Source organism: Lissotriton vulgaris, chromosome 3_2 (assembly GCF_964263255.1).
Source record: "Lissotriton vulgaris chromosome 3_2, aLisVul1.2, whole genome shotgun sequence".
Classification (NCBI taxonomy): domain Eukaryota; kingdom Metazoa; phylum Chordata; class Amphibia; order Caudata; family Salamandridae; genus Lissotriton; species Lissotriton vulgaris.
Genome location: NC_141690.1, coordinates 158,787,165 through 158,808,661, shown reverse-complemented (window position 1 = coordinate 158,808,661; position 21,497 = coordinate 158,787,165). Strand labels below are relative to the sequence as shown.

Sequence of the window (21,497 nt, the reverse complement as noted above, 5' to 3'; positions counted from 1 at the left end):
ATTGGAGGTATGCGGTAGTATTGAAGGGATGTGGTAGTATTGGATGCATGCAGTAGTTTTGGATGCATGTGGTACTACTGGAGTCATGTGATAGTACTGGAGGCATATGGTAGTACGGAGGCATGTGGTAGTATTGGAGGTATGTGGTAGTATTGGATGCATGTGTTAGTATTGGATGCATGTGATAGTACCGGAGGCATGTCGTAGTACTGGAGGTATGTGGCTGATTTGGAGCTTGTGGTAGTATTGTAGGCATGTGGTAGTATTGGAGGCATGTGGTAGTATCGGAGGCATGTGGTAGTATTGGAGGCATGTGGAAGTATTGAAGGGATGTGTTAGTATTGGAGGAATATGGTAGTACTGGAGGCATGTGGTAATATTGGAGGCATGTGGTAGTATTGAAGGTATGTGGTAGTATTGAAGGTATGTGGTAGTATTGGATGCATGTGGTAGGATTGGATGCATTTGGTAGCATTGGATGCATGTGGTAGTACTGGAGGCATGTGGTAGTACTGTTATATTTTTTATCGGTACCCTGATATAGGTCTAGGGAACATTGTACACTTTCCCTACATCATCTCCCGTCATTTCATATGAGCGAGCCTTATAAGGACATAACTCCAAATAAGGACAGACTACCTTGTATGGACATAACGCCTTATAAGGACTGTAGCCTTTTATGGACTAAACCTTTCACCTAGTTCCATGCCGAGAGTGGGTTTTTCCCAATCGATATTGCTAATACGTCATCCTTAGCACATATGAATAATTTATGAGTACACTCTACAGGAGGTCCACTTCACCTCTCCCATCGACATACAAGGTTTAATCCCCAACGTCATCCTCATACTGAACAATGGGGAACATACGTACCTAGACTGTATAAATACAGCACCTCTTGCTATCAGTAGGGAGGAGGGAACCGAGACTTCAAGGCGGACACACTGACCAGAGACGCTGCAGCTCCAGCATGCCATCGCTCCAGCTGACAGTGGTATGGCGATCCCTTGTGGGGTGTCCAACTCGAGTCCAGGACGAAGTACCACACTCTCACTATTCAGGTATGGGTGTTCGACTAAATCCTAGCGGGATTCTTAGCTCTTAAGGCTTAGGTTCTTAGACTTAGGCTTCATAGCACCTAATCACATACACTTAGGTACATCTAGACAGGCATCTCATGAGTACGCACTTTATTTTATAAATGCATTTCATATTCATGTATGTGTTCATGAATATTGCAAAATAGTAGAACAATACTATTTATTTTTATTCACTGTACTGCAGGTTCTATATCTCTGCTACTGTGTTACAGTTATAGCAGCACACTTATCTTACGTGAGAAGAACAACGGTACAATAAATTCTTATTGTAAACATGCTCAACTGTTTCTTCTGTGTATTGCTCTGAGAGCAAAACAAGCTAGCACGAGTGACTGGGTGAAAAGTATTATATTGTTTTCCCGCCTCTGAGGTTATTATGTTCTGAAGTTGCTAATTCTAATCTCTCTGATAACAGGAGATTCTAGTAGCACTGCGAGCTAGCTAATGCAAAAACATAGGCTGTCATATTCAGTGGGGGTGTACCGACTCAGTTTGCCATATAGCCCACAGTATATGTTATCCGTAAACAGCGTAGGTCCTGCATGAAAGGGTACTATCGAAACTACACTACAGTACTGGAGGTACATGGCAGTATTGGAGTGTATGGTAGTATTGGAGGTATGTGGTAGTATTGGAGGTATGTGGTAGTATTGGATGCATGTGATAGTACTGGAGGCATGAGATAGTACTGGAGGTATGTGGCAGTATTGGAGCATGTGGTAGTATTGAATGGATGTGGTAGTATGGAGGTATGTGGTAGTATTGGATGCATGTGATAGTACTAGAGGCATGTGGTAGTACTGAAGGTATGTAGCAGTATTGGAACGTATGGTAGTATTGAAGGGATCTGGTAGTATGGAGGCATGTGGTAGTATTGGAGGTATGTGGCAGTACTGGAGCGTGTGGTAGTATTGGAGGCATGTGGTAGTATTGGATGCATGTGATAGTACTGGAGGCATGTGGTAGTACGGGGTATGTGGCAGTATTGGAACGTGTGGTAGAATTGAAGGGATGTGATGGTATTGGAGTATGTGGTAGTCTTGGAGCATGTAGTAGTATTGGAGGCGTGTGGTAGTATTGGAGGGATGTGGTAGTATTGTAGGCATGCGTAGTATTGAAGGAATGTGGTACTATTGGAGGTATGTGGTAGCATTGGAGGTATGAGCTAGTGTTAAAATAGGTGGGGTAGCAAATCTCAAGTGTTAAGTTAGCAGCTGGGCAGGTGAATTCGCATAATTCCAATTGTACACACGCCCACAGTTTGTACATGAACATATATATCTCTTTTATGACCTTACTGTCGGAGGGATGGGGGTAAACAGAAGCAAGGATGCCGTATGTAGGTAATAGTGGAATTGATTTATTAACCTCTTTGGTGCTCAGGACGGCCCCTGGCCGTCCGACGTCACGGTGGGGCGTGTGCTGAGGACAGCCGGAGGCCGTCCGAATCCCGCCCACTCTTAATTCTTCCGCACAGCGGGAGAATTCGTGCAGCGCCAAAGGGGTTAAGTATATAGTAGCAAGCTTTTCAAATGGCAGGTCTTTAAAGGTAAATAGTCACATAAAAAAAACATCGTCTGGTCAGATACTTGAGAAACGTGAGGATGGCCGCCAGAGTAGGAGTTCTCCTCACTTCAGTTTCGGTCTGGTCGGGTCCCTGAGGTTTTGCTCAAAAAAGAAAAGGAGCGGTAAGACGTCACACTCAATTTGTTGACCATTTGCTACCACCACACTGCGTGAAGGATTCGCTAAATGGGGAAAAAATCAAGGTGTCCCCACTTCAGGGTCTCAGGGAGCTCACCCACGAGTGGGGTGGGGGGAAGCTAAAGAACTTTTAGCCCAATGGCAGTGTCGGATTGGTAACGCGGGCACTCGGGCAATGCCCGAGGGGCAGGTGTCCAGTTCCAGCAGTGGGCTGCTTTCTTTTTTTTAGCAGTCTTGGGGGCGTTGGCCGGTTTCTGCGAGTTGTTCCAATGCCACCAGCAGCCCATTGGGTGCCAATTACCTCCCTTTTATTAAAGGGCAGAGGTGTCACTCCCTTTCTTTTCCCAGTTACATATGCATATTGAGCGGGGCAGGGGGCCGGAGGGGGCCGGAGCTCTAGGCTCATGGTGGCCCTGTGCAGGGAGTGTGGGTGGGGGCCCCGGAAGAGGGGTTCCGGATGGGGCGGAGCTCACTCTGCGCTCCACCGGGGCCCGCGCCTGGCTGTGTCAAACTGAAAGCGCTCGGGTTAGCCCGGTCGCTCCCCTGCCCCCGAGCTCTATTGGCCCCCAGGAGTCGCTGGGACTTGGAGCCATATTTCAACTGTCTGCCGCTTAATAGTGCAGAAATACCCTTTCTCTCCACCTTTATTGGCACAGGCGAAGCAGGGGGCCTAAAGAAACCAATCACCACCAGTTTACATGGGAGGCCGCGCCCGCTGCCAGTGCCACTGACTGGAAGACAGACAGCGGCATACGAGTCGATGGATGCAGCACCGGCAAATTGAATGCGGCGGGCCCCCTGCCCTTCGGAGAAAGTGTCAGTGATTCCGAAATGTAATACTCGGCAATGATTAGGCCTTCCGCTGGCTGGGACTCGAGCCATATACTGCCGCTTAATTTAATGCAAAATAGTACCCCCGACTCCACCTTTATTATAGGCCCTTCAGGCACACAGGCGGAGAGGGGCCTAAAGGAAATCAGTGGCCGGCGCTGCCACTGGAAGACAGACAGCGGGCGGCCTACCTCGATGCGGCAAAACTCCCGGCTGCAGTGCAGTAAATTCGCCCCTCCGACCTCAAGCATTAACAGCTACACTCATGCCCGTCTACCTATCTTCATATGACTCGCTTGCTTGCCATGACGCGTCGCGATAGTCAGTCAGTGCCACAAACAGTGTGCAGAAATATCATTATCAATCATCTGAGAGAATGGATCTATTCTGCCCTTACCCGGCAGGTGCGTTCACACTTCTTCACTTTATTCTCAGTCTGGGCTCAGGGGCCACTCAGCTTTTGTCTGACTCCGACGACGACGACCACCAAATGGCTGGGCTGAGCAGAGAGTGTCATACGCCACCAGTCCCACAAGTTAGTTACGCTCGCAGGGAAGTCAAGCAGCAGGTTAGGGTGAGTCTGCGCGCTGCCGCAGATCACTCAATCCTGGCTTCCGGCGTCTGTGCCAGCCAGCCGGGTGACAGTCATGATGATTTGAAACACCCCGGCGCCCCTGCTGCCCAATCAGGAACGAGGTCAGTGCGGACTCAGAGCCAGAGGCCAGGGAGGAGGGGGGTGGGGTGACTCATTGTGTCAGGGCTTGGAACTGTGACTGTCGGACTCGGAACTTAGTATTGGAAGCCGGGGTCGGAGCCGGAGGCCGCCAAATCCTGCCAGGGGGCCGCCAGTGCCACGATGTATCATTGATCCTTCCGATCCGATCCTCGTCATGGCGGCCCCAGGGGTTTGGCGGCCCTGTGCAGGTGCACACTTTGCACATGCCTAGGGCCGGCCCTGGCCGGAGCAAAAGTGGCCTCACTTGTATTCAGGTGTGTTTCACCAGTGCAAGCTAATCCGAGCATTTTTATTTACTCTCCACCCCTATTTTTTTTAATGAAAATTCGCCGAAGCAGCGTTTTGCAAAGGCAAAATATGTAAATGTGGGCAACTTTTTTTTATCTTGCCCGGGCCGATTTTGAATCCCAATCTAACCCTGCCCAATGGGCGTTGCGCGCCTTTGCCTGCCCAACACTATCGGGATATTATAGAATCCATGTAAATTAGCATTTTTTGAAGCAGCAAATCAAACGAGACAAGATTCACTTTCTGCCTTTTTGAGCATTACATCCTTCCTTCCTGGCTCAGAAACGTCTTCATAATCAGAAAATAACAGTCCCGGAGCTCTCAGCTGCATGCCCGTGGAACAGAAAACCTCAATTTAGCATCTGCCTCAGACAGCGCGCGGAGGACCCCCGATGGGCCCTCTGATACAGCACTAAGCGCGCGCGAGCAATGTCAACATTTGCCAAACCCAGAGCGAGGCTCGGCGACACCTCATCGAATGCGGCCTGGAAAGAGCGCGCGCGCCGCCGCAACGGATGCAGAAATGCCTGATGTTGTGGAAAGCATTGATTCAAGCAGCAGGCCTCCTGTTTCCGCTCCTGCCTTCTCCAAGCACATGCAGCTTCAGTTTCACAATATACTGGAGCCCCTTGCCCCTCATGAAATTTCTGCCAAACTCGAGACTGAGGATTATGTGTTATGAAGTTGAGACTTTGCTGCTGCAATATAGATTAAGATATCTTTATCAGGCAGTCGCATTCGTTCAAGTCATTACAGTTATGAATTTTGGAATACTGCAAGTCGTTTTGAATACATCAAATTCCTCTAAATTGGCAAGTCTGAGTCGGACTGTTTAGTGGTTGTCCTTTAAAAGTCTATTACAGGAGCTGTAAATGAATGTCACTTAATTATAATAATGTTAAGTACCCATATCTTCGGGGGCACTGAAAGGAGCATGTCACAGGCAAAGGTGTATTTCAGTGTGTGGCACTTCCTTTCCTTTGCGCCTTTCACTGTGCAGGTGGCAAGATTTAGTTTTGGTGTTTATATAAAGTGCAGTGTTGGTGTTCATTTGGTGGTCTTAAGCTCACCTATGGAGTTTGATGTCCTCTACATGTCGGTCATGCCTACACAGGGGATCCTTGTACACCGATTTATTTAACGACAACGTTGTTGATGTATAATGGATGAATGATGAAATCAGGGGACCCTATCATCAGAGTTCGTAGGTAGACAGAGAAGTAAGTCTAAGGTGTCTGATCTGCAGTACGCAAACGAGGGAAGCAGCATTTACATTGTGGGCTGATCCACGCGTGCTGTTTCCTCGCAAGCAAAACAACGTTTGTTTTAACCAAGCATATGCGTGGTTAAGGCAGTGCGCGGTCTAGATGCGGGAACAGGAAGGATCGGGAGAGGGAGCCCTGGGATGTGGTCAGGTAAGTCGGGCTGGGGTCGGGTCTTGAGTGGAAGTAGTTTTTAGGGCTCAGTGGGGGGGGGGGAGGGGGCTGTGGTTGTTATTAGGGCTCGTGGTTGTTTTTAGTGTTGGGGTTCGGGGCTTTTTTTAGGGCTGTGAGGGGGTCAGGGTTGTTTATAGGGCTCATGCGGTGGGTCTGGGTTATTTTTAGGGCTCGGGGGTTTGGGTTGTTTTTAGGGCTTGTGAGGTGTTGGATATGTTTTTAGGGCTCCGGGCGTGGGGGCTAGGGAGTGTTCTTTACCACAGATATCCCTTTAACAATCATGCCTTTGCAACAAAATTGCTTGGTAAAGGCAAACATCATAAAGGCATGCGTTGGAAAGGAATGCATGGTTAAAACGCATTCGTTATTGAGGCTGCGTAGTAGAGGCACGTGTGGTTTGGTCACATATGCTTCTGTCATACAACCCGCAAATGATTTGTATGATGACATGGGGTAGCGATGCTGCCAGACTTGCTGCGGGCCTATGTGATTTCCTTCTAGTCTTAGGGTGTAAGGGTCTACATTACAGATGTGGTAACCCTGAATGTGTGAAAGTTCTCTGCCAACATACATGTACTCGTAAAAGTGGATACAGAGGGTTAGATCAACAAATTTGCTCTAAACGTCTGGAGTGTTATATGGGCTGGAAGATCCTGGGCAGACAAACTGTGTTTTTTTTTATTGCGGATCCCCATATGGGCCAATTGGATGTCACAAAATATTTTTGAAACTGAAAATCAATCAAGAGTACAGTGCTTTTTATGGGTGTAGCACATTAGTCTCAATATTAGTCAGGCTGAATGCTTCTAGACTCACACCACTACTGAATATTGGAGCCGTGCAAATGATGTTCAGATAGGAGTCTGTGACATCTGTGAAAAACCACAGTCACTTTTTAGAGTCGACTGTAGTATAGAGAGCAACTTAAAGAGGTGATGCGTTCACTGAGGGAGTCAATACATCACCAAGTGAACCTGGATGACATACAGTCAAATGACAATTGTATGCAATTACGCAATAAATTAGACAATCAGTGCATTATAGCTTAATTTAAGATAAGGAAAAAAGGTCATTTAATTTTGAGGATATGCCTGCGCTACAGTTGATATCAAGGCTGTGACATTGACATTTCTACCCTGTTGCTTACTGTTAGGTGTTTACATAGTTGGTGCCCTATTTTGTCCAATCAATACTTGTAGGTAAACTTAAGTGGTACAAGATCACTTTCTCTTTTTGCCTACCTTAGATTACACCGTCAAATACTGGATTAAGGCACACGGATTCACTAAAAACTAGCCCTGTTTGAAAATGCCAAAGTCTAAAATTGCTTAGCTGTTGTAATTGTTTTTGGAACACATTGGTGTTACATGACCAGGTTTAGGGGAGCATGGACCCACAGATCCTGCATTGAAAGGCATATTTCCACGAGCTCCTATCTGTCCCGGCATTTTGGGATGATTTGTTCCTACAGCAGGAGGACCAAGTCTGCTTTGTGTATGGCTAATCTCTATTTGACAATACATACTGGGTAAAAAACAGTGGATTGAGGCTGAGACTTTTGCTAATATTCCACTCATAACCTGCGTGTTCTCCTCGGGGTGATGCCCTGGGTGCAACAGGTATACTCATGGTCCTGTGCCTGTTGTCTAATATACTGTTAGACCTAACTGATGATGCATAACTAGGCCAAAACGGATCTGGGTTTGATTGCAGTGCTGTTCAAAGAGAACCAGGCCTGGTAGTTCAGGACGCCCTTTTCCTAATGTAGCAGGAACAATGTTGATGTGTTTATGGCTAGTCTCTCTCCGAAGTGGAACGGTGTGCGAAAAACGATGGACTGGAATGCGACCTAGAGCAAATGCCAGTGGTTGAGACTTCTGAAAGGATTCCACCCACCATCTTTCTGTTTTTTTGTGTTTTCCACAATATTTATAGTTAAATTATTGTTTTCATACTGATTTGACCTAATATTATAATATTCTCGATTCTACCTCCTTCTAGTACATTTTATATATGTGCCCTCCTGCTCTGACCGGACACACATGGCAATACCAGTCCATATTCTTGACCAAACAAGTACACTGTGTTCTGACTGAAAATTTAATGCAAACATTTATGCAGCTCCCAGAGGCTGGAATGCAGAAGACATGTTTCCAACCTCTTGCCTTACTGAAACCTTACTTGAGTATTTTCAAGGGTATGGATGTATCTTTAATGGCCACAATAACTCCTCCGTGATCCAGGTACAGGATGTGATGCTCCTCTTCAAAAACCTGTGAGAAAAACAAAAACAAACAAGAGATAAGTTGCATGTCTAAGTAATAATCTACCGCAGTATTGTAGTAAATTCGATCTAATTAATTTGGATATAATAAACAATATCTGTCAACTAAATATATTTCTGCTGTTTGTAGTATGATGTAAGCTACGTTTCTATCTTACCAGAGATTAGAATCTAACTCATTTAAACAAATATAAACCTACTGTTACTAAATTAAAGCTGCCGTGGATTCATACAAACATGTCACCTTATATGTATGATGTGGTAGGATATTAAAAGTAGGTGTATGAAAATGGGTCATTAGTTGTGTGGTCTCCACAAGTAATGGGACCGCACTTGGCGACCACTGGGAACCAAACACCCAATTGTAGTGCTTGACTCTCATAGACTAGCGTTGTATAGCAGTCCAAGGCTTACTCAAGGGTGGTGGTGTGGGCTATTAATCTCCATTCACAGATACACAATAATAGTACTCAATAAATGAATGTCCAGTCTGTACTCTTTCTTTTGAAAAAGGAAAAAGTACATTTATTACACACACTACTCAATACTATGCAGCAATTTACGAACATACACAAGCTGATGGAAATGCTTTGGGATGACATTGCAAAATCATTCTTACCCCTCCCGAAGCGAGGTCTAGAGCAACAAATCACATGCCATAACATTTACTTGTATTAGAAATGTATTAATTGAATTTCAGTTGGAATGAGCGGGCACTTGATCTGGCAACAGAGCATGTTTACTTGGAATATGAGTGGTTGTCAGCATAATTGCTTTATTAAAGCATTCACAAGGAAATATGTATATGCACGTCTGGGTGATTTGGGTCATCAAAATAACTTTTGCATGAAATACATACTTTAATTAACACAATTATAATCACAACATTCATGTAATTATAGTTCTCACTCCTATTGGTTATTTACAATATCAACACTTTTATCAAGAATACAAATACTGCATTCTTACACATAGGGCTCTATTAATCCGCCCAACATCGTCGCGGTCAAGGGACCGACGAAACGCAGTTGGCGGTCCCAATTGACTAATTAGGATGCGACCAAACACTGTTCGGTCGCATGCCTACACTTTACAATGGGAGCCTGCATTCCGACTGGAATGCATGCTCACACTGTAAAAATGTGAGGTGCAGTTCATCCCTGCCCCCGTGGCAGACACCTCAAGGCTCCTACCACAAGGTGCAGGGATCAACCGGGGGGCACCATAGGTGCCCCACAACAAGAGGTCGTGCACCAATGGGGGCCCTGCTGAGGGCCCCCAAAGTCGAGTTTGATAGCCTTTCTGTGTTAGAAATGCTGGTACAGAAAGGCCCTCCCCACCTGACAACGTAATCCCAAGGGCGGAAAGAGCTGCCCTAGGGATTACTGAAAGCTTTGGTGGGTGGGCTCTCCGAGCCCGTCGGAAGCCAGTCGGAATGACCAGTCGCATTTCTTTCCAACTGACTCCATTGTAATGAGTAGATCGGAAAGGAGTCTGACCGGCTGATTGCGATGCAGTCAGAACCTATTTCCGACCACATCGGAATAGGCCCCATTGGTAAATGCACTTGCGCAATCACCACCATTCACCTCTAGAGAGTGTTTCTTAATATTAAAACTGATATCAACTCTTTTCAGGCTATATCTGGTTAAATCCATAATATTCACTTCCCACAGGGTGCACCCTTCCCCAGCAATGAAACAAAAGTTCCAACCTAGAGAGCTTGAAACCCTTGATATCCTTGATCATTTGAATGCCCCCGCCAACTTAGGCTGGGGTATGTGTAACTGCTCTAGGGGGGAGCTATACCACATCATCCTCTCTCCTTTGGTGGCGACCCCACTCTTCTGGGGTCACCACAGAACTAAAACGAGGGATTTTTGTAAAGGAATGGGGCCCAGACCCTCAGGGAATTATGGGGCCCTCCTCACAAACAAGCTGAATTTTCAAGCAGCGTCTCTCCTGCTGGGGAGAGCTGCATCATTTTCCTCTGTTTTTTCCTTCACTGGATGTTGGTTTTTGGCACCTCTGTGCCATGCTTTACTTTTGCTTGGGGTGCCCGGGTACACCCGGACACCCTGTGGCCTCTCTCTATGTAGGAGAGGAGCTAGCGGATCCCACCCCAGGCTGCTCTTGCCGCATCCCCGCACGGCCAGCACCTTTGTATTCTGCCGCAGGAGCAGGGTCTTTACTTTAGTCTGCCTGCTCCTGTGGACAGATGCGTGTGGGTCTGGGGCCTACCTGGCCTCTGAGGGAGTATGATGGCACTCTGCCCTCCTTGCATCGGGCACAGGAGTGGTGTCCTTGGCCCCCTCTTGGCTTTGTGGGGGGGCCTAATGGTGCTCCCCACTTCCATTTTCTCTTGCCATGCCCTGAGATGGGGTTCTGAGCCCGGTGCATCTTCGCAGGGAGAGCGACAATGCTCCCTGGCTTGTCTTCTCCTTTGGGGGCCCAGAGATGGGGTTCTGAGTCCCTTTCTGGCATCACAAGGGGGCAAGACGGTGCGCCCTTGTGAAGTTCCTTTTCGGGGCAGACTCTGGGTCCTGGCCTACCCCGGAGGCAGAAGTCAGGTATGGCGGTGGAGGGCCAGTTGCTTCGCCCTGTGAAAGATCAAAAGTTGCGTATACATTCTCCAGGGCATATCTCGGATCCCAGTGGGCCATTTCTGATGGTTCTTGTGTCCTTTTGCTCCTGGTGGTGAGGCCTTGTCACCTGGGGCACATTCTGCAGGCCTCCCGGCCTACAATTTTGATCAACTTTGCAGGAAGCTAGTTTCACTGGGTCCCTGCACTAGCATTTATCTCTGTTTTTTCTGGGTTTCTCTCTCTCCTTGCGCAGACCACAGGCCTTCCCCCAATATTTCCCCCAAATGGTTCTAAGGGGTGCAAGGGGGCGTGCTTGCCTGGTCCTGAGAAGTACCCTACTGGTCCTTGGGTCAATCAGAGTCCTTGGGCCTGATGGCACTCAGGTGTTCCTCCTTCCAATTGACCATGGCAGCTGCATCCAAGTCCAGTGTCCTGCAGAAAATGAAAACCAGAAGAGAGATCTCTTTCCTGTGCAGGACCTTTTAAGTCGGGCTGGAGTGTCCAGCAGGGCCAGGCCTCTTGCATTTCCTTATGTGCCGCTTAATCTCTCCGCCCCTGCTCCAACTTCCCTGTACAGTCTTATGGGATAACTCATGATGGCATCACCCAGAAGTGACTTGCCACATGGGCTCTGGAGGTCTCAGCTCCACCCCTCTCCGACATCACTACAAGGGGATTTTCCTAGCAAATCATGTAATGTAATGTAATGTAAATGCCAATTTGTATCGCGCAACAAACGCTCAAAGGAGCATCTAGGCGCCCGAGTAAGGACAACCAGATGTTAGGTTGCCTCTATGCTTACTTGACCAGATCCAAAATCACACTAGGCTTCTGGCAGTTGTATCTTGGAGATTAAAGTTCCAGGTTTTTAGGTATTTACGAAAGTCTTTTTCTTTCTCCAATATTCTCAGATGTGGGGGGAGAGTATTCCACGCTTTTGCACCCAATACCGCCAGGGACTTGCCCCCTCGGGTTTTGAGTCTGAAACCTGGGACGGTAAGCAGTTTGACAGTTGAGGATCGTAATGCTCGAGTTGGGCAGTATCTACTAAATTTTTTCCTTAGGTATAATGGGCCTAGGTCATGAACAGCTCAAAAATTAATTAGTAGTATTTTAAACAAGACCCTTTTTGTTATGGACAACCAGTGTAATGCATTGAGGGCTTTGGTTGCTGATGATCTTTTCGGCCATTTCAGAACCAGCCTTGCTGCTGCATGCTGCACCATCTGAAGTTTATGTGTGACTGCTTTATTTGTACCAGCATAGAGGCTGTTGCAGTAGTCGATGCGCGATGTTACTAGTGCAACCGTAACTGTTTTTCTTGCTTCAAAGGGCAACAAATCAAAGAACTTTCTCAGTCCATTTATCACCCCAAAGCACATGCCTGCCACTCTAGCTGCTTGTTGTCTGAAGGACAGGTCAGCGTCGAAATACACCCCCAGATTGCGGGCCGAGTTGGTAGTATGAGGCGGTATTTCTGCCTTTTCTGGCCACCATAGTCTGGGGATGAAATCATTTTTTGGGCCTGTTGGCATGATCTCAGTTTTACCAGTGTTGCATTTTAGGTGATTTAGCCGCATCCATCCAAAAGTGGCCGTTAGGCAACCTTTGAGTTTTTCCTCCCAGACCTGGTTATCCTTATCCATTACCAGGATCAGTTGTGTATCGTCGGCATAGGCTATTACATCTATGCCAAATGACGATATCAACTTTATCAGAGGTGCGGTATAAACATTAAACAGAGTCGGGCTCAAGCTTGAACCCTGAGGAACTCCCGTCAACAGTGATTTTTCACTGGAACAGAATTCCCCCAGGGTCACCACTTGTCTCCTATCACTTAAAAAGTTTTTTATCCACTCTTGTACTATCCCTGTAACGCCAGATGTTATTAGCCGGTCTATTAAGATGACGTGTGAGACCGTGTTGAAGGCCGCCGATAGATCTAATAAGATCAGGACGGCCTTCTTACCTTGGTCTAGAGCTGAGCGGATAGTTTCTGTAGTGAACAGGAGGGCCGATTCCGTGGAATGTTGGGTCCTGAAACCTGCTTGGTTAGGGTGCCATGCTTCACTATCTTCCAAGAAGCGTGTAAGCTGTTTGTTTACCATTGACTCTGTGATTTTGCACAGAGCCGGAAGTAGTGAGATGGGTCGTAGGTTTGACAGTGTGGTGGGGTCGGAAAGTTGTTTTTTTTGCAGTGGTTTCACTGCTGCCTGTTTCCACTCTAGGGGGACATTGGCCGTGGACAGTGAGGTGTTGACAATAGCATTTATTACTGGGTTGGCAATTTCCACAATGAGGTGTAGGAGTCTAACAGTGCATGGGTCAAAAGGGGATCCAGATTTTGTTGCCAAAATTGCACTTCTAGTCTCCTCCAGACTAATTGGTTGGAAGGTTGTTAACTGAGTAGCCCCTTGCCTTGTTTTGTCACCCTCTTTTCTTGGCTCTAATATAGGGACATCAAAGTCCTTCGTCAAACCCTGTACTTTTCCCTCAAAAAATTCTGCGATCTTATCACAGAGCGTCTGTGAGGGCGGAATAACCTGCGCTAAACATTTCGGTTTATTAAAACCATTCACAATTTTGAATATTTCCTTGTGTTTGCTGTTAGCTGTTTCTATTGCCGATCATCATTAAAGGAGCCCCCCATCTGGTTTGCCTCCAGAGGTCTGGACTCCCTCCTATGCTGAGTAGCCTGGGGCAGGCCATCTTCCTGGCACAGGAAGACAGCTGGCTTATTGATGGAGAGCAGTCCACCCCACCCATTCCTTCTGAGGAGCTGACCCAATCAAGGGCAAGTTATCCTTTTGTGGGGTGAGGCCTTTGTTCTTGCCGCTGAACAGGAAAATAATTAAGTCCAACAGGGTGACAAAAGGCCTGGGCTCAGATCCTGAGCTGAATTAGAGAAATATGACATTCCTGGGTAAAATGTAAAATGTAAATCCAGTACTTGTAAAGTGCGAACAGCTGCCCAAAGGCATCCCGGCACTGGGGGCCCGTCGGGAAGATTAAGCAAGCTATTGGCCAGAGTCACATGGTGCTGGGCTGACCTGTGGGGGATCGAACCGCGAGCCCCAGATTCCAGCATCAGTTGCCCTGGCCTCGGAGCCACACCTCTTCCTGGGTGACCCATAAGGTGTACAGATATGCTTTTGAACGTAGTTGTTCTTTTTACACAGGTTACAATGTATATTAGTGCGACTCTGAAGTCTCTACCCCAAAGAGAATTGGAGCTGCACCCTAAGGCATCCTTTCCCATAGGACTATAATAGAGTGTCCCTCCAGTCTAACAGTAAAGCACACTGACTTATATGTGATCACCCACATTATAAGGCCTATTTCAGGTCACTACTCAATTCTGCATAGTCCCTTCTAGGCCTGTCTACCTGTGTGCAGCTCCCGAGCTGGACAAGACAGGACCCTACCATGTGCAGTCCTCTCACATGTGCATGTTTTTTTCCAACTTGCAAGAATTTTCATCTCATAGTGAGATAATATTTACTCTAACCAAACCGAGTCAAAGGGAAGATTGTATGCAGAATTTTTCTGTGCAATGATTTATTTTACATAGCTTTTCTATGCACAGTGGAAAATGTTTTGCAAAAATGTAACGAGAAACTAGAGTAGATAATGGCCTGACCCGATGGCCACCAAGGCCCGGACAAGGTGCCCCCGTCCTGAAGAAGGAGCACCAGCTCCAAAACATGTAGACGCACACCAGAGGTACTGTCCATAGTCACGACAGTTAACTACCTCAACCTGCACATCTTTTACTAGTACCAGCCCGAGGCTGAATAAAACATTTTCTCTGATACCTACGAGCCAGGTACTTTTTAACCTTCACCATATCCCACCACTCACATTTTTATAAAATACCCAACCACTTCCACCACACGCACCACACATAGTCTCAACTACAAGTGCTCTCGCGTAGTCGTAGGTCGCAGCACGCCGCATCCCGGTAGAGGGTTGCGAAGGCCCCAATGATGAAGCATGACACCAAGGGGCCTGTTGGTGTGTGAGGGGTATTTTACAAAACACTGAATGTCCCCGCATCTGTAGTCAACATTCCCCTTGTCCACGATGTGGTGGTGGTGTCTATATGTATGTTTATCAGTTGCATAAGGGTCTAGTGTGTGTTTTGTATGTTTGGATATATGTTGTCTGGCTGGTGTTTGGCTCTCTGGTGAGTGTGTCCATTTGCATTTGCTTTTGGTTGGTGTTTTTCTGTGTATAGGTGTGCTTTTGAATGTGCTTTTGAATGAGTGTGTTGCTTTTGATGAGTGTGTTGTTATGGAGGTTTCCACAGCCACTTGTTTGACTATACACTGTATTGTTTATTTTGCTGTTTGTGTACTGTGTTGAGCGCCATTGTCTTATATCTTTTAGGATTTATTTAATTATCCCTGTTAATACATTTTCTATGAATTGTATTTACTTGTACATGGGTTCTTTCTTTTTTCTTTTCTTTTCTTTATACTTTTCATATTTCTTAGATTAGGATTCCTTTGTTTCTTTTTAGGTTTCTGATTTTCCGTCCCTGAGATTGAGGCACAACATCCGGTGTGCATTGGTATGGATCGCACCAGACAATTCCCGTCACACACACAGGCACAAGTTTAGCACTGCCTCACGGTGTAGAATGAGGCACTACAATGGCTATGCCCCCAATGCAGAAGGTCGCAACTTGTGAATCGGACAACGCATGAAATGAGCATGCAGTTGGAGTATCGCACTAGAGAGATGCAGCACAATTGGCGAAGCAGGCCATGCTGCATCCCACAACAGGTGAATCTGCTAACCACCAACAAGATGCTTATGCATGCTGAGGACCTCACAGTGCAGGGGCCACACGCCTTAGATGCGGGCAAGATTTCTAGGGCTCTGCACAAGGCAATTCAATCTCCAGGCATAATTCTTAGTTCCAAGCTAATGCTGAGCTCCAGTTGGGATCCAGCAGACGATGTGGGCACTTAAGAGTGCACCGCAACCCAAATGTCACAAGTAGACGATGTGGGTCCCTCTGGGGAAATCTTTGATGACTCTGAACCTCCAAAAGAACTGGGCAAGTCAACAAGCCCTTGGAGACCCTACTTCAGGGTGCCACACAGCAGCAGGTGGCCAGACACTATTCTTGAAGGGTGCATGGTCCCATTCAATGGCAGAAATCCTCCTTGTGCACAAAAAATTCCTTTGGCAGTGTGCTCCACACAGTTCCAGGTTCTCTGGTCCCACATCCCCATGTGTACCTCTACCCTGCTGAAGTATGGCATCAGTAGTTATACTTCAGGGTACCTTTGAAGTGGGGGTGGGTCAAAGGGTCTACCTTTGAACCACAAATGTCTCCTCTAAATTTCAGCCCTGTCTGCCATGAGGCCATTGAATGCAGATCTTAATCTTCAGTGAGGGCATGATCTAGCTGCAGAGGGCAAGTGTCAAAACCTATTCCTCCAATTCATCCAGCCAGGCCCTCAAATGGCAGAGGTCTGTCATTCCAGTTGCATGCCCAGTGTTTTATAGCTGTTGCTGGGGAATGTTCAGATGTGCTCCCCAAGCCTCCAGTGTGAACTGGCACATAGAGAGTTTTAGAGCAGAGAAATGCCTACTTTCTAGAAGTGGCATTTCTAAAGAAGTAATGACAAAACCACCTTTACAACTGAAAAAGGCTTGTCATTGCGAATCGAATGTTAGGAAACATTACGAGGCTGCTTTACTGCAATCCACTATTGAAGCCTGACGTAATTTCAACCCTTCCCCCATGTTAGTCTACAGGAACAGCAAACCTCACAGGTAGTGAAAACACACATGGGAATTCTTCATAACCGGGGCAGGGAACACACATGTGTATCTTCCCTGTAATTCACCTACCGCTCACTCCTCCCCTTACGAAGTACCATAGGGGTGCTTTGGTGGTAGTGAAAGGTCCTCTCAGAAGGGCTAGTGATTTAGAAAGCCCAGCCTGAGTGAAAGCATAATTGCACACTCACAGACCTGCAATGGAAGGCTGGACACATGTTTAGAAACACCGTAGGTGCAAGTGTGCACACCGGCCTGCAATGGCAAGCTTGCACATGTTTAAGCACATCATTGGTGCAAGTCTGCACACCGGCCTTCAGTGACAGGATGGACATATGTTTCAGCACAATATTGGTGCAAGTCCGTACACTGGCCTGCAATGGCAGTCTGGGGACCTGTTTCACAAACATCAGGTAAGCAGTACCTCCCAGCATGGGTCGGAAGGGTGCACGCACCTTCACTCTGTATTTACAGTGAGAAAGTACCCCAGAGCCCCAGGAGAACTACAAGAATATCAGGAAAACCCAGGAGAAAAAAGCTAAAAGTTTAGCAAAACACTACCTGAAGAGTATCCGGTGGAATACCAATGCTAGGTATCCTTCATATAGGAACACCTCTATACAGGTAAGCCCATCCTGATACAAGAGCAGCATCACATTAGCACAGAATGAAGCAGGCTGTTTATTCTTGAAAGTAAACAAGCACTGAGGGGGAAATAACAGCATTGTTAAGAGCTGTGCTGGTTGATATACCTAGCTTTCAATAAAAGTCCAGGCTCAAAGTACTTGTTCCAAAAGTCCTGCTCAGTGAGTGTGACTGACATACTGTTACTTACATTGTAGCCGGCCTATGACTGAGCGTGCACTGGCGCAATTTACATATTAGTTCTTTTAACAAACATGTTTTAAGTAGTCAGTAACGTATATAGCAGACGTTTAAAAAGAATTAGGAGCGAAATCTTTCGAGCACTTTTGACAAAATCTGATGCATGTTTCATCATCATCAGATATGATGTTATTTAGCAAGCAGACTGAATCAGAAATCCCAGATATTTTTTGCTTTGGTTTTCTTTATGAAATCTAGCTTAAATTCTAGCTCTTAACTCGTAATAAGAAAGTGCTGCCACTGCCTCATCGATCAGTTATTGCACGCTTCAGTCAGCTGCCAGTTAGCAGAGCCTGAAAGACAATCATATCCAGTTTGTCTTGAACCGTCCCCCACAGCTCTGTAATATATCATGTATGTAGGAACTCAATGACAGGCCTCAGCACCCTGCTTTGCAAAATGTCTGGCTGAATGGCATCAGGCTGTCTGAACTTGTATTCATAGACATGCCCATGATGATGTGTCCTAGGCACTGATGTTAGTATCTCCTCCTTAAATTGCATTTCTTGTACACAGCCCCACAGTCAATGCTCCTCTAGGAAGCAGTAATTACTACAGATTGCTTCCTAGTTCTGCTCTTTAATTTTTTTAAAGCCAGACAAGAGTTCTTTCCAGATGTATTTAAACAAAATGATAGAAGTATACTTCAAGCAACAGCTATATGTTGGATTACCGATGATAGAGGCACCCTTGTCTTGAAGGACCAGTTTTAATAATTTAACATTTAATTGTTGAATGTTTATCATGTTTATCTGGTAGAAAAAGGGCTGTAGAACATGAAGATAAGGCTTGGGGGATTTAAACGACTCACTTGTTTTCCACTGAATTTAACCTCACGATCATGTATGAGCTGTAGGCACTGTGACTAAAGGTATGCAGAAACCTTCGAAGAATGATGCCATACACTGAAAACAAACCCTGATTCTGTCAGTCTTACCAGGGGTCCAATCATTTATGGGATACCTGATTACTTTTTCTCCTCATATGAGGTTTATCTTGAGCAGTGTTGAGCGAAACTGGTGCATCATTGATGTATCTATGTGATGTGTTTTCTTAGGCCAAACATGTCGCCCGGTTGCTACAACAAAGACGTGTTTTTGCTGTGGCGTGGCTCATTGAGGTGCCAAATAGAACAATTCTGCAAAACACACAAGATGATGGACGGAATGTTGCACAAGGGCAAAACATTCATCCCCAGTCATAGATCTGGGTTTAATCCATCGTTATTTTGCTCACCAAGCCACCCCAGTTCAGACATGGCCATATGCAAATCAGTCTTGACCCTGTGCCACATGGGACATGGCTTGGCAGTTCGGGCTGGACTGTTCCCATGAGGCACAGGGTCTAGATTGATTTGCATATGGCCATGTCTGAACTGGGGTGGCTTGGTGAGCAAAATAACGATAGATTAAACCCAGATCTGTGACTGAGGGTGAATGTTTTGCCATTGTGCAACATTCCGTCCATCATCTTGTGTGTTTTGCAATATAACAATTCTGTCAGGTTTTGAGGATACCGATATAAATATGTATGAGTTGAATTTACATAGAACAGAGATGATTTACTTATAACCATTCTAAATACCGTAACTGATTTTACAGATTTTTTCAATAAGCCTATCCCTATTTGGTACACATCGATATTAATAAAATAGGGCAGTGTGTAGCAATGCTTTCTTTTTAATACATTTTGGGAATGCATGCATGTTACATGCAAGGCAGGTTTAATTGTATGAAAGAAAGAGGAAAGGCCCAGATCTCTGTACTGGGGTGAATGTATGACATTGTTCTGCAATCTGTCCATCAATTGTTGTTTTTGCATTTGTCACCCCGAGTGGGATGGGTATGCTCAGATGTGAGTCCCATGCTCTCCACACCACTGGAGTCAAGCTATCCTGGCTGAAGACGGCTGATAGCCTGAAACCGGTCCTAGGATGCTAGATTCACGTCCAGGAAAGACATGGCTTGGCAGTTCTGGCTGGACTGTTCCCATGAGGCACAGGGTCAAGGCTGATTTGCATATGGCCATGTCTGAACTGGGGTGGTGTGGAGTGCAAAAAAACGATTGATTTAGGCCCAGATCTCTGTACTGGGGTGAATGTATGACATTGTTCTGCATTCTGTCCATCAATTGTTTTTGCATTTGTAACCCCGAGTGGGATGGGTATGCTCAGACGTGAGTCCCATGCTATCCACACCACTGGAGTCAAGCTATCCTGGCTGAAGACGGCTGATAGCCAGAAACCGGTCCTAGGATGCTAGATTCCAGTCCAGGAAAGACATTTCTTGGCAGTTCGGGCTGGACTGTTCCCATGAGGCACAGGGTCAAGACTGATTTGCATATGGCCATGTCTGAACTGGGGTGGTGTGGAGTGCAAAAAAACGATGGATTTAGGCCCAGATCTCTGTACTGGGGTGAATGTATGACATTGTTTTGCATTCTGTCCATCAATTGTTGTTTTTGCATTTGTCACCCCGAGGGGCATGGGTATGCTCAGACGTGAGTCGCATGCTCTCCACACCACTGGAGTCAAGATATCCTGGCTGAAGACGTCTGATAGCCAGAAACCAGTCCTAGGATTCTTGGTTCTGGTCCAGGAAAGACATCGCTTGGCAGTTCGGGCTGGACTGTTCCTATGAGGCACAGGGTCGAGGCTGATTTGCATATGGCCATGTGTGAACTGGGGTGGTGTGGAGTGCAAAAAATCGATAGATTTAGGCCCAGATCTCTGTACTGGGGTGAATGTATGACATTGTTCTGCATTTTTTCCATCAATTGCTGTTTTTGCATTTGTCACCCCGAGTGGGATAGGTATGCTCAGATGTGAGTCCCATGCTCTCCACACCACTGGAGTCAAGCTATCCTGGCTGAAGATGGCTGATAGCCAGAAACCGGTCCTAGGATGCTTGATTCCGGTCCAGGAAATACATGGCTTGGCAGTTTGGGCTGGACTGTTCCCATGAGGCACAGGGTCAAGGCTGATTTGCATAGGGCCATGTCTGAACTGGGGTGTTGTGGAGTGCAAAAAAATGATGGATTTTGGGCCAGATCTCTGTACTCTGGTGAATGTATGACTTTGTTTTGCATTCTGTCCATCAATTGTTGTTTTTGCATTCGTCACCCTGAGTGGGATGGGTATGCTCAGACGTGAGTCCCATGCTCTCCACACCACTGGAGTCAAGCTATCCTGGCTGAAGACGGCTGATAGCCTGAAACCGGTCCTAGGATGCTAGATTCACGTCCAGGAAAGACATGGCTTGGCAGTTCTGGCTGGACTGTTCCCTTGAGGCACAGGGTCAAGGCTGATTTGCATATGGCCATGTCTGAACTGGGGTGGTGTGGAGTGCAAAAAAACGATTGATTTAGGCCCAGATCTCTGTACTAGGGTGAATGTATGACATTGTTCTGCATTCTGTCCATCAATTGTTGTTTTTGCATTTGTCACTCCGAGTGGGATAGGTATGCTCAGACGTGGTTCCCATGCTCTCCACGCCACTGGAGTCAAGCTATCCTGGCTGAAGACAGCTGATAGCCAGAAACCGGTCCTAGGATGCTTGATTCCGGTCCAGGAAAGACATGGCTTGGCAGTTTCGGCTGGACTGTTCCCATGAGGCACAGGGTCAAGGCTGATTTGCATATGGCGATGTCTGAACTGGGGTGGTGTGGAGTGCAAAAAACGATCAATTTAGGCCCAGATCTCTGTACTGGGGTGAATGTATGACATTGTTCTGCATTCTGTCCATCAATTGTTTTTGCATGTGTAACCCCCAGTGGGATGGGTATGCTCAGACGTGAGTCCCATGCTCTCCACACCACTGGAGTCAAGATATCCTGGCTGAAGACGTCTGATAG

General features: G+C 46.5%; 1 protein-coding gene across 5 annotated transcripts in view; it reads right to left on the bottom strand.

Moving 5' to 3' along the window:
• Nucleotides 1-21,497, bottom strand: part of SORCS2 (sortilin related VPS10 domain containing receptor 2) — a 2,087,100-nt gene that overhangs the window by 256,845 nt on the left and 1,808,758 nt on the right. For all 5 annotated transcript variants that reach the window (XM_086964129.1, XM_086964126.1, XM_086964127.1 and 2 more), the window contains exon 13: nucleotides 8,277-8,368. In XM_086964129.1, coding sequence (XP_086820255.1) covers nucleotides 8,277-8,368 — 92 coding nt within the window. The remainder of the gene's footprint in view (nucleotides 1-8,276; nucleotides 8,369-21,497) is intronic.